This window comes from Drosophila mojavensis, unplaced genomic scaffold (genome assembly GCF_018153725.1).
Source record: "Drosophila mojavensis isolate 15081-1352.22 unplaced genomic scaffold, ASM1815372v1 contig_16, whole genome shotgun sequence".
Lineage (NCBI taxonomy): Eukaryota > Metazoa > Arthropoda > Insecta > Diptera > Drosophilidae > Drosophila > Drosophila mojavensis.
In genome coordinates, this window is record NW_025318693.1 from 689,724 (window position 1) to 706,204 (window position 16,481).

Here is a 16,481-nt window from a genome sequence, read left to right on the forward strand (position 1 = left end):
CGTCTTGTGGCTCATAGAGGTTTCGAGCTGCTATTTCATACGCGAGCATGTTGCAATGGGAGACCTCGGAATTGGAGTTCATTACGATAACATCAATTGTTGTCCGCACCCTTGTAGCTATCCTTGTGTTGAACTACTGAAGCCATACAAACCACACCGACCACATAAGCCACACAGGCCCCATAGGCCACACAAGCCACACAGGCCTCACAGGCCACACAAGCCAGTAACACTCATAACAACCGAGAATCCTTGCTCGACCACGACGTCTTGTCCAACCACAACGGCACCCTGCTCGACCACAACGACACCCTGTCCGACCACGACGACACCCTGCTCGACCACAACTACACCCTGTCCGACCACGACGACACCCTGTCCGACCACAACGACACCCTGTCCGACCACCAGACGGACCACGACACCCTGTCCGACCACCAGACGGACCACGACGTCCTGTCCGACCACTAGGCGGACCACGATGCCCTGTGCAACCACGACGACATCATGTCCGACTACAACGACGCCCTGTCCGACTACCAAACGACGGAAAAAACACAGGTGTTGCAGAAAGTCCCATAAAAACATTTATATAATCATAAATCAAATCAAATGATATCCATAAGTTGCCTAAGGAGAGTTAAGGAGAGGAGGAGAAAACTAAGGGAGTAACACAGATGAACACAATTCATAAACCAAATAAATAAAGCGTTTGCCAAATATTGTCATAAATCATATGTGTATTTAAGTGCAACTCTTCTTCAGTTAATGTGAGCTTACATATAAATAGAGGACGTCAAATTGAAGAAGAGATTCATTACCCTTTCATTCAGTACAGTCAAGTGCTTCAAGCGTATTCAATTTATTTACAAATGAAAGACTTTACTTTCGAAAGGGGCAAAACAATATGCGACTGCAAAGCTATCACAGAAGAAGGGAATGTGCCCGGCCAAGAAATACCCTAAAACGTGCTCTATCCATTTTTGTTATCGAACTCGGACTGAAATGAGTATACTCTGAGTCACGTCGGACTATACCTAGAGGCATAGGTAGCTAAATATGTATAAAATAAAGAGTGACGATTTTTGGATTCGCCCTTTAGATGTGTGGAAAATCGGGAATAACTATATCAAGCTTCACGTTGATATTCAAAGAATTTTCTGAATGCTGTAACTTTTACGAGCTTTACAGCTGAAAGCTGCCGTCGAAAGGCTCGAGACTGGCTGGCCACAAATATAATTAATATATATTATATAATAAAAATATATTTATATATACCCCCAATAGCGAATCTCAATGCTCACAGAGTATATCAACATGCATAACAACATCTCTACATGTGGATGACTTTCAAAAGCGTCTCTCTGTCCAGACCACTCGACTCGACTCTAGTCCAGTCCAGTCAAGTCAAGTCCAGCGGACAATTGAAGAAGATATTGTTGCCAGAAAGCCAGGTGCCTGTTGTGTTTTGGCAATTAAAATTATGTATGGTAAATTGAAATTTCATGCCAAATTATTTACAACTGAATTCACAAATCCCTCTGAAACTGCTATCGAGCTCTGTGTTGGGGCAGATTTTTTGATTCATCTGTTGTTATTTGTACTTTATAAGTACGTAAGCTCCCTGAAGTATATATAATAAAATATAATTTTACAGACGCAGATTTACCACAATAATTTAAAAGCCTAAAACACGAATTAAATACGACTAAAATATACGTAGCACCCACAATTCTTACTTTTGTTGGAAATTCATATATTTTATTCGTTTTTTTTTTTTTTTTTTTTTAGTTTAAAAGGGTATATTCGCCTTTGTACATTGTTCGACTGGCTTTAGAGAATTTAAATTTAGATGACTAAGCTGAAGCCAAGTTTATAATTATTTTCGTTTTAACAGAAAAGGGAATACAATTATAAATATTCATATATATGTTTGATAAAATGAAAATTATTAAATGTTTATAGAATAAACGAAGCACCCAGAAAGTAAAAATGTACTATATTAAAAATATATGTATATATGTATATTTAAAAAAATTTTTATTTTTGTTTTATTATATCACATATTGTTTTCAAAAAATTTATTTTAATTTTTCAATATAAATTTATTTAATAATTTTAGTTAATATAGTAATATTTTTCTCATATATAGTAAAGAAATTTTTGTTGTATATTAAAAAAATATATTAAAAGAGAAATGAACTCTACTGAACACAAACAATATGTTATTTCAAAATCATCCGTGATCGACTGAAAAATTCTCTACCGACTTTTTCTTTTGCACTGTTTTTCTAATGTTATTTAGCTTCGCTCTTGGCTCATTTACTATTTGATTTTGTGGATGCCAAATTGTTGTTTTATTTACACATCAAATATTGTTTATTTAATTTTAAATATATTCAGATATGAACAATTGAACAATTAGGCTTGCTCTTCGCTGCCTTATATCACAATGTCAGACAACCCAATAATAAAATACAATTTTGTGAATAGTGACGTACATAAACTATTATTATATTATTATTTGTAAATAGAATTTTTAGCTTTTCTGTTTAGTTTCGGTTTTTTCATACTTACCATTATACACGTACACAAATGGGAATTGCACAACTGAAATGAAATACAACAAAAATGTATACAATAGCAACATTAATAGCACATATTGTGATTAATTAAACAACGCAAGTGATAACGGCTAAAAGGCAAATCGGTATAAATGCGAGCTTCAGATGAGTCAAAATTCTAGTTTCACAACTGCAACATGTGTAAATTGTCGTTCTCCATCGCACTGTGCGCCGTAATCGTCTGTCTGAGCACGGCTCTGTCCCGGTGTTGCCCTCGGAAATGCGAGCTCGCATTTCGCTGCGATCCCTTTTACAGGGAACCAGTGTGGAGTATTGTTGATGGATTCTGCCGAGGCTTCCAGAATAGCTGCATATTCGAATCGGCGAACTGCAATCGTGTGAACAGCTGCCAAAAAGGTTAGTTACCTAGGAATTTCTAGGCATATTTAACAACCTCTGTCTATCACGTAGCTTTGGTAAGAATAACACGAGAGGAGTGCAAGAAACGTTGCGTTCAGATCTGCCCACTGGGCGGCAGTGGTGTCTGTGCTACATTCGGAGATACTAACAGGGAAGGCGCCCCCATAACGAGGACCAGAACTTTCCTGAATCGCTGCCTCTTGGATCAACACTCCTGCGTAAACGGAATACGTATGAAAATATCATATAATTATACTCGAAATACCCCCACTAAATAAGAAATAATATTATCATTTCAGCGTATATCGGCGTAGAAGAGGGCGAATGCAGGCAATAAGTACCTTAACTAAAATGGAGTTGAGTTGAAGTACCGGAACTTGGATATTTCATCAGACAAAAGCGAAAGTGCACAGCTCGAACCGATCACTTGTTATTGACCCCCAACAAGTGTTAAAGTATTTTTATAAATTTTATAAAAATATTGACACAATTTTTGAAAACAAATAAACACGGCAGAAGTAAATGAGAAATCGAATGAATGTTGAGTTTTAATGTCATTACAAAAATTGCACGCGAGAAACAAGTCAGAATGAAAACCGGACTAGCTCCTGGCTTCAAACTTATTTTGCTTATATTGCTCGGTTCGATTGGCACTATCTTTGGACAGTTGTTCTCCTTGCAAGGTGCGTCAATGTCTCGTTGACAAAAAAAATGAAATTTTTAAATAAAATAATCGCCATTCCCAACATTTTTCAATAGGACCCAACAAGTGCCACGACGTTTGCCCCACAGGATATCGCGTGGTCTGTGCCCTGCACGACGGTTGTCTGCGAACATTCGCCAGCAGCTGTGTGATGCGCATGTATAACTGCAAATATCAGAAAGGTGAGTGCTTGCTGAAGTAATGGATATAAACATCGAGAAATTTCAGTCCTTTTTCCTCTCTATCTGTTGCTCTCTTCCAGACTATCGAATAATATCTAAAAGAGCCTGCGAGTTCATAAGCAACGAGGACCTTCAAAAATTGGAGCTCTAGCGGCGACAGCGCGGCCGACAGCACCTTGCAGCAGTGGGAGATGGACGCTAGATGTCGCCACAGTGCCGCGCGCATGCGTTGCAATATATGTATATAGTTCAAAGTGGCTGTGGCATGGCAGCCGCCAGGATATACATATATCCAACCACTGCTGTTGCTGCTGTTTTATGTGTAACTTTCTCTCTGGCTAAGCTGTCGTCTCGTCACGCCACAACTAAAACAAGCGTACATTTTAATTTAATTTAAAAGCGCAACTTTGACCTGTTTTAATCGTATACGTATACAATTGTGCTAATCTCTTTTTCGTGATCTAAATTTATACCAACAAGAATAAAAATAACGGTGAACGCGACCACTGAATAAAATATCCTCCCATATTAGCATAGTCACACCGTAGTGTAAGGACCAACAAATAAGTGTACATAATACAAATCGCAGACAACGACAAAAAATTCGCTTTAGGCAGGCAGCAATATAACCTGCAACACACACACAGAGACACACGCACACACACACAAACACATATGCACATACGCACAGTCGAAGGCTGCTTACTGTGAAGGCTCCAAAGATTTTACAGCTACTCGCGTGGCGGTTCAATAACAGGTTAGTTGCCCAATTATTAATTGTTTTGACATTTAGCCAGTTACCTGCCATACACATAGTTTCGATTTCAAAGCCAAACAAATTGCGCATCAATTATGCAGAACAATGCCATGTCACTCACTCAATTGTTCCGGTCGTGTGAGTGTGGAGCAGCAGCCGCTGGCCACATTTCGAAGCATACATTTCTGCCCCATTGTTGCAGTATGAACTATACAAACATGTCTGCGACACATACACACACACACATACGTGTTTGCGGTATGCATGTGCTGGTGGAGTTTATATGGGAGCATTTATATCTCTGTGTCTGTGTGTGGCTGTATCATGCATGTGCCAGTGAGTGTGTACACACATACACACATGCCAGCTTGTGAATATGTGCAAGCAAACAATGTATGGACATGTGTGTGTGTGTGTGTGTGTGTGTGTGTGTATGTGAGTGAGTGAGTGAGAGTGCCAGCGTCCGTGTGTGTCTAATGCGTATGTAAATGTGAGAGTGCGACCCTGCCACTGGATAACAATAGCCACACTTCAATGACCTAGACCTCGACCACGAGAGATTTAAATGCCGCCAAGTGGGAGAGTGCATTGCAGTTGGCCTCCCACAAGTTCTAGGTCGTAATTTAAACTGCGCAATTCCAATTATGTCCATGTTGGCGCGACAAAATGTATAATTCGAATCTCATTGCGGATAATTCATATATGCTTTCAATTAATCAATTACATTATTTATTTACACTGTACGCGAATCCTTAAATATGTTCCAAATTCTCTGCTGCATTTGATATTATTGTTTCTATTTTTAAAATAATTTTCTTTATAAATTGTTTTGGTTCAATAAAATCGTTTTAAATTTCACTTTGAGATTTTGATAGCGCCATCTATGTTTCATATAATTTTTCACGCTCAATGGTAGGCCTTTTAATTTGTATCGCTGTTAAGACCAATTTTTATCGAAGCATTCCCTACTCACTGGTGCAATTTTTTATGTAGAAAAATAATCGTATTTGCCAAGCAACAGCTGTTCTGTTATATTTCTGTAGGAGTATTTCTCTTATTTATGATAATCAATAATTGCGTACCTTTTGATATTAATGAATCAAAACAATGATGCGCCTTCCATCTACTTAAAATCAAACACTTAAAAACCTTTTAAAATTGCGCGAAAAATCAATCTAAAGTAACGGAATTTTTACCAGAAGCAAATGTTTGCGCGCTGTTAATAACATTTTAGCAACTGTTTGATGCTTTTGAGTGCCCACATATGTAAAAAACATTCGTCGCTCATTTGCGTTGTTCTTTGGTCGCTGCCGCTACTCAGATTTGTGATTGTGAACTTAAAAAAAAAAAAGATAAACAAATTAATTCAAAAGATAATAAATGGATGTTAACTAGAAACCGTAAGTGTTAATGTTGCAGATGACCTGTGAGTGTGTGAGTGTGTGTATGTATGCGCGTAGGTGTGTGTATATTGTTTGTATGGGAATTGTTTGATAGAGATGAGCAATGGAAGTGACTTGGATTAAAATGTGATTTTAACTGCTGGCAGTGTATGTGAATATTGTATAAAATTGCATAGTATCTCTGATAACAGTGTAGACAGATATGCTATCGCAAGATAAGAACTAATCGGTGACTTGTGGCCATCGGCTAACTATAAGGTGTTTTATGCCTTTAGTGCAGATGTATGTATTTGCAGCCAATGAACCATTCACTCAAAAGTCACAGGTAATCCATGCATACTTACATACATACATATTACGCATCACTATTGTGCAGTTGCTTCGTTTCGTTTCCGCCACCCACAACAACAGCGCAGCGCAGCGCTGCGAAATTTATGCGACGATATGACAACAACAACAACATGAAAAAGATGACTGAATATAAAGAAGGAATAGCGCACAATACCCCATAATTATCAGAGAAGATTGAAGAAGCAATGGCAATTTGTCATGAATCAGAAGTCGCCGCAGCAGCAGAATCATACTGAACTGACTTACCCAGCCTTTTGTTATGTTTAGCTCGTTATCAAATAAGTAGCGAACAAAAATTCCGCAATGTTTGCCAGCAATAATATTCAAGTAAAATATTCTGAACTGTTTTACATATATATAGATGCATACATACATACACGCATACATTTATATGTAAGTGGGTACGCAGGCTTCTGTACCCGGTTATGATTTGTGCGAAATTTGATAGGTTCAAATTCGAATAATGCACAGAGCTGTGTGTGCGGTGGTCCCTCTTTGCATACGTGTGCTGGATGTGCGTGCGCGAGAGTGTGTGTGTGTGTGTGTGTGGGGATGTGCGTGTGAGTGTGTTGGTGGTCATGCGTGATGCCATATAACGGTAATTTGAGGTTTCTCTTGCCATCGCACTCGTTATTGTTGGTGTTTTTATGTCCGCTCTTCACCTTTGGCATTGGTCTTCTAGGAATTGTCAGCTCCTCTGACCTTGACACTCAGCCAACCACATGGCCATTTATGCAGCATTTGTGTGGGCGGTTGGGTGGGTGTACGGACGGCTGCAGTCCGCTCGTGTGCGTTGATGTCACCCGCTTCTGAAGTTTGCAGTAGATGCACATTAATTATGTGTGGGCATGTCGCTAGGGATACAAATGCACTTAATTAATGTGCGCTGTAAACTTATTATGCCTGGTTAAACTAATAATAAATTGAATATATCCAGATGCATAAAGCAAAATGCTGGATCAATATCTATCTATAGCAGATAGCGGGGGAGAGAGAGAGAGAAAGGAAATATAAGAACACAACCAAATAAAAGCTCTATCAAAATTTGTTGAAACAAAGTTATTTTTGAGTAATTTACTAGATTTATTATGAATCATATTTCTATAAGACTTAAGACTCTATTATGATATTATGACGCTTGAACTGTAAAGATCATTATTTATTAGACCTAAAAATATCTTAAATTGAGAATAAAAATCAACAGCTTGACTCAATGCACTTCCAAGGTTTCAGTTGAAAGGGTGCTTATGCTTAAGGATATTATATTAATATAAGAGTACTCTGATTACTCTTTACTGTTCTCCTTTAAAAACAGAAAGAAATCTTGCATTGGCTTATATTTCATGATCATATTTGGGGTATGCAAGACCAATGGAGATCGATTACCTACATATATACTACCCTCATATAAGTATACATATACATATGTATATAGGAAGGAAATTATATAAAACGATTTATTGGGTCTGAGACTAAATTAGTTAACTTTAAAGAAGACAAGTTTGCATGGGAATGTTTTACTTGTTCATATATGTACATAGGAAGGAAATTATCTATCCAGACAGGGCATACTCCAGTCAAGTACTATTGACTATGTCACTCTTACTTTTTGTTATCACCACTAAGTATTCCAAGTATTACGTCTCAAACTGTTTGTGTAGGATCAATATAGTACAATCACATTTATTCAGTTCGTTTTAGTGAATATTAAAAATGAGTAAATGTTAAAAATATCATCCTTATAGATTATTTCTTTGTTCGTGACTTTATATTATTTTTGTTTTTATTAAATTTATTGTGATTCAAATTGGATAAGGTGAACGAATTGTTTTTGTGGTGACTGTGGGCATGCTTATTGATTTGTGCGTAGAGTTTCAGCAAAGTTTATGGGCAACTTGTTGGAGCGCATGTTAATAAGGACCGAGAAACAAAAGCAAAAGTAATAAATTGCTTGGGTGGGTGTGGGCTGTGGTCTGCGGCACGGTGACTACGGCCTGGGGGCTTGGGGCGGCGGGTTAGCCATTGATGATGACGCACGGCGTGGCTTGTCTTTTTATTGGCCTGTGGCCGGGTCTGACGCACAATTGATAAACTGCAACAATAAACAGCTTACACTCCACACTTTACGGTTGTCTCATTGCTCGTCTTTATCTGAACGTTGCAGGGAAAAGCAACGAGTTCCACTGGCTGCGGCTGGAGCAATTGCTGTTGTCGCTTTGGCATACTTCTGGGCAACGCATTGTCGCCGGCTACCGCAAGACTGGGCAAAATTATGAACTTGTGCTCCTCGGCTGGTGCGACCGCATCGACTACATCGCTATCGTCCACGGGGCACGGAGAGAATAACGGGAGCAGTCCCTCTGAGGTTACGCATTGTTTTGGCGGCGGCGGTGGTGGCAGCGGCGGCGGAGGAGGAGGTGGTAGTAGAGGCGGCGGCGGCGGTTGCGGAACTGACACCACAGCACCCACACTTAGGAATCGAAGCACTGTGAACGGTGCCGGTAGCAATACGACAAGCAGCAACGGACACAATCTGACATATAACGAAAACAACGCAAACATGCCGCCCGAGACACGTCCCAAAATGGTGACGGTCAAGCATCCGGAATCAAACAAACCCAAGCCCACCACAAAGAAGATTGTGAAAAATATTCAGGCGGATCAGGATGTGATCAAGGCATTGCAGCGGTGCCGTGACGAAGGTGAGTTGTCCAAGCTAACTACGAAATCCAATTCTAATATAAATGAACTTTGCATTCCAGGCATCAAGCTGCTAGACTTGAGCAAGTCGTCAATCACTGTCTTACCGACGACGGTCAGGGAGTGCGTCCATCTCACCGAACTCTATCTGTATAGCAACAAGATTGTGCAGCTGCCGGCGGAAATTGGATGCTTGGTCAATTTGCGCAATCTGGCCTTGAACGAGAACTCGCTGACATCGCTGCCGGAGTCGCTGAGGAACTGTACACAGCTCAAGGTGCTAGATCTACGCCACAATAAGCTGGCCGAAATACCGCCAGTTATTTATCAGCTGCGCTCACTGACAACACTATATCTGCGCTTCAATCGAATCACTGCCGTGGCAGATGATCTGCGCCAGCTGGTCAACCTCACCATGCTCAGCCTGCGTGAGAACAAAATCAAGGAGCTGGGCAGCGCGATCGGCTCGCTGGTGAATCTGACAACGCTGGATGTGTCGCACAATCACTTGGAGCACCTACCGGATGACATTGGCAACTGTGTGAATCTGAATGCGCTCGACTTGCAGCACAACGAGCTGCTGGACATACCGGACAGCATTGGCAATCTGAAGTCGCTGGTGCGGCTTGGCCTGCGCTACAATCGACTGAGCTGCGTGCCCGTTTCGCTGAAGAACTGCAAGAGCATGGATGAGTTCAATGTGGAGGGCAACGGCATCACGCTGCTGCCAGACGGCATGCTCGCTAGCTTAAGTGCGTTGACCACAATCACATTGTCGCGCAATCAGTTCACCAGCTATCCGACTGGTGGGCCGGCGCAGTTCACCAATGTCTATAGTATTAATCTGGAGCACAATCGTATCGACAAGATTCCCTATGGCATATTCTCGCGCGCCAAGGGCCTGACAAAGCTGAATATGAAGGAGAACATGCTAACTGCGTTGCCGCTGGATGTGGGCACCTGGGTGAACATGGTCGAGCTGAACCTGGCTACCAATGCGTTGCAGAAGCTGCCCGACGATATCATGAATCTGCAGAACTTGGAAATACTCATACTGTCCAACAACATGCTCAAGAAGATACCCAACACCATTGGCAACTTGCGCAAGTTGCGCATTCTGGATCTGGAGGAGAATCGCATCGAGGTGCTCCCGCATGAAGTTGGCCTGCTGCACGAGCTGCAGCGACTGATATTGCAGACTAATCAGATAACGATGCTGCCGCGTAGCATTGGCCATTTGAGCAATCTAACGCATCTTTCTGTTAGCGAGAACAATCTACAATTTTTGCCCGAGGAGATTGGCTCGTTGGAGAGCCTGGAGAACCTCTATATCAATCAAAATCCAGGCCTGGAGAAGTTACCGTTCGAGCTGGCGCTGTGCCAGAACCTAAAGTATTTGAACATTGACAAATGCCCGCTGGGCACCATTCCGCCCGAGATCCAAGCTGGCGGCCCATCGCTTGTGCTGCAATGGCTCAAGATGCACTCACCCTATCGGCAGATGTGAGATGTGGATGGCGTCTGGCGCACCGTTTACGTTGGCAGCGACTGCTACTATCAGTACGAGCTGCAGGCGGCGCAACAGACGCAGGGTAAGCAGGCGGGACGCTCCACCAATGAGCGAACCAATGAGCGGCGCTAACGGTGCGAGCTTTGCTAAGTTTAGCAATCCATGTTAGCCCCACCCCCACCCCGGTCATGCCTGTGGGCCACACCTCTCCCCATAAACATACACACCGCAAACAGAATACACACAGATTACCCCGACTGGAGTGCGTTGCCTGGCAAATGATAGCTTTAAACAAATTGTTATACCAACGTCCCGCGTATTGTAAAACTGCCCCGATTTGCTTTTACCTTATGTTTAACTCTTAAGTTCACACGTTCGAAGCTGCTTAGCGACATCTGACTTGGTCCTCAACGTTTAGGTTTTAGTTGTATGCTTCCAAGCTAGTCATAAAAAAAAAAAAAAAACAACTCACAAACAAACGAAACTAAATCTAATTTAATTATATTAAAGCTTTAGAAAAGAACAAATACTTTTTTCGTTTCGTTCGATACTCGTTTAAAGACATTAACAAAAACAAAACAAAACAAAACAAAAAGAAGAAAACTAACTGTCATTAAGGAAAGCTAAATCGAATGTTCAAAAACACAAAAAAATACGCAAGCGCCATGGAATTGTTTGGAAAAAAGAATTAAAAAATTAAATGAAAAAAAAACTAAATATACATACATATATAAAAATAATTATTAACGTACTTTGTACACAAGTATAAAAACTAAATGAAAAGTATTAATAATTTGATTACTATTGAAAGTTTTTTTGAGCGCTTCAAGCAAGTTTATATTGATATGGTGCACCCTATATATATACATATATATATATATAAGTACATATTTGTGGATCGGCTTGTAGCGCGTCATTTAAGTTTCTATTAAAGCACAGGCATTATAAGTATTTTAAACACTTGAATGTTAAATAAAAAAGAAAAGGAAAAAAAAAATATATGTCAATGTGTGTGCGTGTATAAAAAATAATTGTTAAATTTGATTTCGACAATTTTGGTTAATAATAATCACATACAATTTTTGTATGGCAAACAAAGAAAAACACACATACTTGCAAGGGTATAATGCCACCTAATTGATAAGCGAACTATATAAGTCGATATACATACTATATACATATAGATAACAATTGAACTGGAGACATTCTGACATTGTAGACATATATACATATATTTGACACGTTTTGGTAACCAAGAATCAGACTATACGAGTACATCCGAACCAGTAGAGCAATTCAACAAGGAATCCCGTTTTCCTAGTACATTTGAAGTACTCAGAACTAGATCGAAGATATATTTGTTCAAATAGACAGCTCGAAGTCTTTGTTCCTGGGATATCGTCTATTGAATTTCCAACAGACGATATCTCGCTGAAAGAGTACAAATTTGTAAGAAGCTGAAAAATCGATTTTTAAGGCAACGTTTTTTATGCAATATAAGATTTTTCGATTTTTAAAATATTTTGAAATCAGTTCTGGTTTCAAACTCGGATATGTCAAAGATTATGAACTGATTCTTGGTCCCTATAATAATTGTTAAAGTGTGTTTAATGAATTTTATGTCTAAACAGCTCAAGATTCATAATTGTTTATTTTTCTTAGACGAAAACTACAAGTTTTTCTCTCATTTTAAACATAATTAAAAGACAACATACGGCATGCTATAAACTGAGCAGCTTTCTGTCGCAACGCAAAAGGGCTTTAAGAATCATTTTGAATACCAAGTACATCTGAATCAACGAAACTAACTTTAAATACTATAATACATGCATGAATCATGTTACGAGCTATAGCTATACTTTTACATACATATTTTACATAGGCATACATATATACGACTATTTTTTAGAAACACTAGAATGCTATACATACATACAAACAAATTCATACACTCATACATACATCATACATATATGTTTTATCTCAAGATATAAGATATTATACTCATACAATTGTAATTGAATTACAAAACGCTTAACAAAAATAGTAAACAAAGTACGAAAATCGTAAAATGCAAACGGTACAAAACAAAAATAAATAAGATAAATGGAAACTTAACAAAATAGTTTAATAAATGTTACAAATTGTTCGCACACCTGAAGCACACACATAAAACATATAATATTGAATTTAGAAATGAGCAAAAATACAAACTAACGTAAATTTGAAGATGAAAATTGAAATGTTAGTACAAGTACATCATATATGTTAGACTAGAACGATGGATTCGGTAAAGTCAAAATGTAAAGATATTCCTAAACATACAAAACATATTTGAGAAATAAACATAATGTTAAAATTCAATGTTAAAACACTGAGAAGTTCAATCTACTAATCTCCAAAGCTTTGCGTGATCTCCGTGCACTGTAAAATGATTCACTCAATCGTGTGTGGTTAAAAGACTCCCGAGATCACTGTTAAAAAGGTTAATGTGTGCTGGGCTGCGCACTGTTAACTAACCATTCTGTTAGTGCGCGCTGTTAAACAATATGAGTCTTTTAACAGTGGTGCTGGAGCCGAGCTCTAGTGGGCGACTCAAAAGAATTGAGCATGAGGGTAATAGTATAAATCACACGCTTACAAAACAGCTGTTAGCTTTCTCCCACTCTCTAGCGATGGCTCTCTTTGTCTACTTCAGTCGCTTACTCACAAACTTACATGTTGCGATAATAAAAGCTCAAGTGCTCGCATCATTCTGCCAGTCAGCGTCTAGAAGAAAACAACGCAGTTTGCAACCGAATTAATAGTGCAAACAAAAGCCGTTTAAGGACTTGAGTAAACAATTTTATCAATTAAGCAGTCAGCGAACAGGTAAGTTTCTTGGCGAAATGTAAACTGTGTATAGCATTGGAATTGATAACGATTAAAAAAAGCTCCAGTACTTCTCTTTGTTCTTTTGGCTCGATTGTTTAATGCGTATATACATATGTACATATATAAATATTCATTGTTTTATTATTGAAATAATTTCGATTCGACTTGATAAGGTTTTGCCTTTAAAAGTGTCGCATTCCCGTTGAGCGCTTCGCAGTGCGCATATCAAAAGCAATTCTTATCCATCTTCCGTACCGAACTCTGATCTCCTCGCAGCTTCCGCAACACAATGCAAGTGTTATTGCTCTTTTTTGTTGCCTGCGTATCCATTGGCCATTCGCAGGCATACTCGGCGTATCGAGATGCTCAGATTATAGCTGAGTATAAACGGCAGCTGATATTGAATCATGCCAAGATCGCACGTCAACTGGTACATCGCGCCAATTGGGCGTCTGTGGGCAGCATTTCGACCAATAAAATTGTGAAAGACTATCCCATGGTGAACATTATCTCAGTTGACGACAATAACCTGGAGGGCAAGTCTTCGGGCGTGATTCGTTTCCTGCTCACCGATTTGGACTTCACGGGTCCGGACTGGCAGAACAATAACAAAGTAACTTTCCTGTTTACGGATGAGCAGACGCTGAACTGCAAGAATGCCAACAAGGATCCGATGGAGCCTACCTGTGCGCGCGTGATAATCAGCGGTCAGGTCAAGAAGGTATGTAAAGCTGAGTTGTAAAATGCTTGAAAATAAAAATTTATACATTACATATTATGTATCCCATGTAATAGCTCCCGAAAGATGAACCTAGCTATACTCCAGCTCTTAATACATTTATTGCTCGACATCCGGCAGCGGTTAACTGGATAAAAGGTAAGCGTAGCAAATGTTATGGGGAAATAACTCGATAAATTTTAAATACTTCTTTTTTAGAACACAACTTCTATCTCTGCGAACTCGATATTCAGAATATATTCGTGCTGGACTTCTATGGCGGGCCGCACCAGGTCAACGCCTCGGACTATTATGCAATTAAAATTTAAGACTGGGTTTGAGTAGGTCTCCCTATAAGACCCACAAGTCTTTTGTTTACAATCCGAGTAATGTATACAGTGATAAGCAAAAGTCTATATAATGCTCTACTGAACAAGCGATCCTACGTGCTTCTCGTCTCGCCCTCTTTCTTTTTTTCTATCGGACTTTGCATGTGATAAGCTTTAATATAATATAGAACAAATGGTGATAAATGTGTATATATATGCTACATATGTTTATACTATGGAAGGGTGTTACATGAGACCCAGGAGCATTTCGTTTGTCCACTGTATTCTAGGAAAAACAAAATCAATTACTTGTAACATTTTGAATATATATTGTAAGTTTTAGGTGTATAATATAATCATTGGATTCGATAATTGCCATGTGCCAGGACGTTACGCATGTTGGCCCGGCAGCACGCAGAGGGTGGCATCTATTTTCTGTAACTGGGGAAGAATGTCGCGTAGCTTGGAGCGATAGCGGACATCTGTGGCCACGGGATTATGTTCCAGGTAGATCGTCTGCAAGGCTTTGTTGACCTTCAGTACCTCGAGATTTTTCCAGTTGTCGATCCCATTGTCGTTTAACCAGAGCTCTTCGAGCTGCTGCAGCGCCTCCAGGTTGGCAATAACCTTCAATCTGTTTTTGGCCAAGTCGAGTGTGTCCAGACACTTGTTCTCGGACAGATTCTCAATGGTCTCGATGCCATTCTCTGATATGTACAGCTCCTTCAGATTGGTCAGCTTCTCCAAATTCTCGATTTTGACAATACGATTTGCCTGCAGACTCAGTATCTCCAGGTTGACTAGCGTATCTAGATTTTCAATCTTTGCGATTTTGTTCTTGCCCAGAAATAGCTGACGCAGATTTACCAATGTCTCGATGTTCTCAATTTTCTTCAGCTTGTTGTCGCCCAGCTCCAGCATTGTCAGATTGGTCAACATGCCCAAGTTCTCGATGACAGTTAGTTTGTTGGCCACAAAGTAGAGTTTCTCTAGTTTTACCAGCTTGTCCAAATTCTCGATTTTGGTCAGACGATTGAAGCTGAGGTCGAGTATTTCCAAATTGACTAACTTATCTAAATTCTCAATTTTTGTGATCTGGTTATCATACAGTTCCAGCTCCACCAGGGTTTTTAGCATGTCCAGGTTTTCGATCTTTTTGATGAGGTTCCATCGCAGATACAATCGTTCGATCTGTTTCAACGGCTCGAAATTTTCGAGCTTATCGATACGACGATGATTCAGATCCAGTTCATAGCATTCGGGATCAATCATCACGATTTCCTCAATTGACGCCACCAGCTCTCCCGGTATGATCTGCATTCCGGCCGTTGGCTTCGCTTCTCCACTAATCGGGACTGCATTGTCGCCGTCAGCCATACTCATAAGAATGCTGTACGTTTTCTTAATTATATATACAAATTTAATAAATTATAAATGCCGCCTGCCCTGCCCGACGATTTTCTTGTTGGTTTTTCTTATTATTTGCCGAATGTTATTTAGTGTTGTAAAAGAGTACGAAAAAAATTGGCAAATTAGTGTGGTAAGGGATTTTACTGTGCTCGGTATGCTACTCATATAAGCGCATTTCTCATTTTTGGTTGTCAGTAGAAATTACCAAAAATTGTTTTAGCTGTAATAAATGTCTAAGTCTGTATCTAGTTTTTATCAAATATATTGAGTTGTAAATCAAATAAAAATTCTCAAAAATTGAATTGTTGCATTTGCTGCAAAAATTTTGATCGTTTCGTTTGTTATTGTTATCAGCGTACTTGACACAGCAGCCAGACTCTTGTTGCATTTCAGCTGAATGTGTATTTAGTGTTGAAAAAGTACAAAAAGTTTAAAACGCAGTGTTGCCAGTTAGTTGCTGAGATAGGTATGCAGCTCATGAGAGCTGAGATAATATATATTGTTAAGTAGTTAATAAATAATATAATTCACATTTTTGTTTGCATTATAATAATAATATT

At 39.4% G+C, this 16,481-nt stretch overlaps 5 protein-coding genes across 6 annotated transcripts; 4 read left to right on the forward strand and 1 right to left on the reverse strand.

The window, feature by feature from the left end:
* The first annotated feature begins 2,734 nt into the window (after positions 1–2,734).
* LOC6573837 (salivary glue protein Sgs-5) lies at positions 2,735–3,519 on the forward strand. Its single transcript, XM_015167148.3, has 3 exons — positions 2,735–2,981; positions 3,036–3,215; positions 3,284–3,519. Exons 1-3 carry the CDS (start codon positions 2,762–2,764, stop codon positions 3,319–3,321), a joined length of 438 nt encoding a protein of 145 aa, XP_015022634.1. The 5' UTR covers positions 2,735–2,761; the 3' UTR covers positions 3,322–3,519.
* A 3-nt stretch (positions 3,520–3,522) lies between these two features.
* Positions 3,523–4,372, forward strand: LOC26527122. Its single transcript, XM_032728332.2, has 3 exons — positions 3,523–3,667; positions 3,744–3,869; positions 3,950–4,372. Exons 1-3 carry the CDS (start codon positions 3,523–3,525, stop codon positions 4,018–4,020), a joined length of 342 nt encoding a protein of 113 aa, XP_032584223.1. The 3' UTR covers positions 4,021–4,372.
* A 4,172-nt stretch (positions 4,373–8,544) lies between these two features.
* Positions 8,545–12,954, forward strand: LOC26527420 (leucine-rich repeat protein soc-2 homolog). The gene is made up of 2 exons (XM_032728331.2): positions 8,545–9,082; positions 9,143–12,954. The coding sequence occupies exons 1-2, from the start codon at positions 8,653–8,655 to the stop codon at positions 10,585–10,587; spliced, it is 1,875 nt and encodes a 624-aa protein (XP_032584222.1). The 5' UTR covers positions 8,545–8,652; the 3' UTR covers positions 10,588–12,954.
* A 379-nt stretch (positions 12,955–13,333) lies between these two features.
* LOC6573836 (protein CREG1) lies at positions 13,334–14,721 on the forward strand. 2 transcript variants are annotated; one of them, XM_015167144.2, is made up of 4 exons: positions 13,334–13,461; positions 13,741–14,185; positions 14,260–14,341; positions 14,402–14,721. In XM_015167144.2, the coding sequence occupies exons 2-4, from the start codon at positions 13,754–13,756 to the stop codon at positions 14,509–14,511; spliced, it is 624 nt and encodes a 207-aa protein (XP_015022630.1). In that variant the 5' UTR covers positions 13,334–13,461; positions 13,741–13,753; the 3' UTR covers positions 14,512–14,721. The 2 variants fall into 2 exon arrangements, with proteins under 2 accessions (XP_015022630.1, XP_001999895.1); XM_001999859.4 differs by lacking the exon at positions 13,334–13,461 and having other exon boundaries at positions 13,657–14,185.
* Positions 14,722–14,816: 95 nt separating this feature from the next.
* LOC6573835 (protein phosphatase 1 regulatory subunit 7) lies at positions 14,817–16,262 on the reverse strand. The gene has a single exon (XM_001999858.3). The coding sequence runs from the start codon at positions 15,892–15,894 to the stop codon at positions 14,902–14,904; it is 993 nt and encodes a 330-aa protein (XP_001999894.2). The 5' UTR covers positions 15,895–16,262; the 3' UTR covers positions 14,817–14,901.
* Positions 16,263–16,481: the final 219 nt, after the last annotated feature.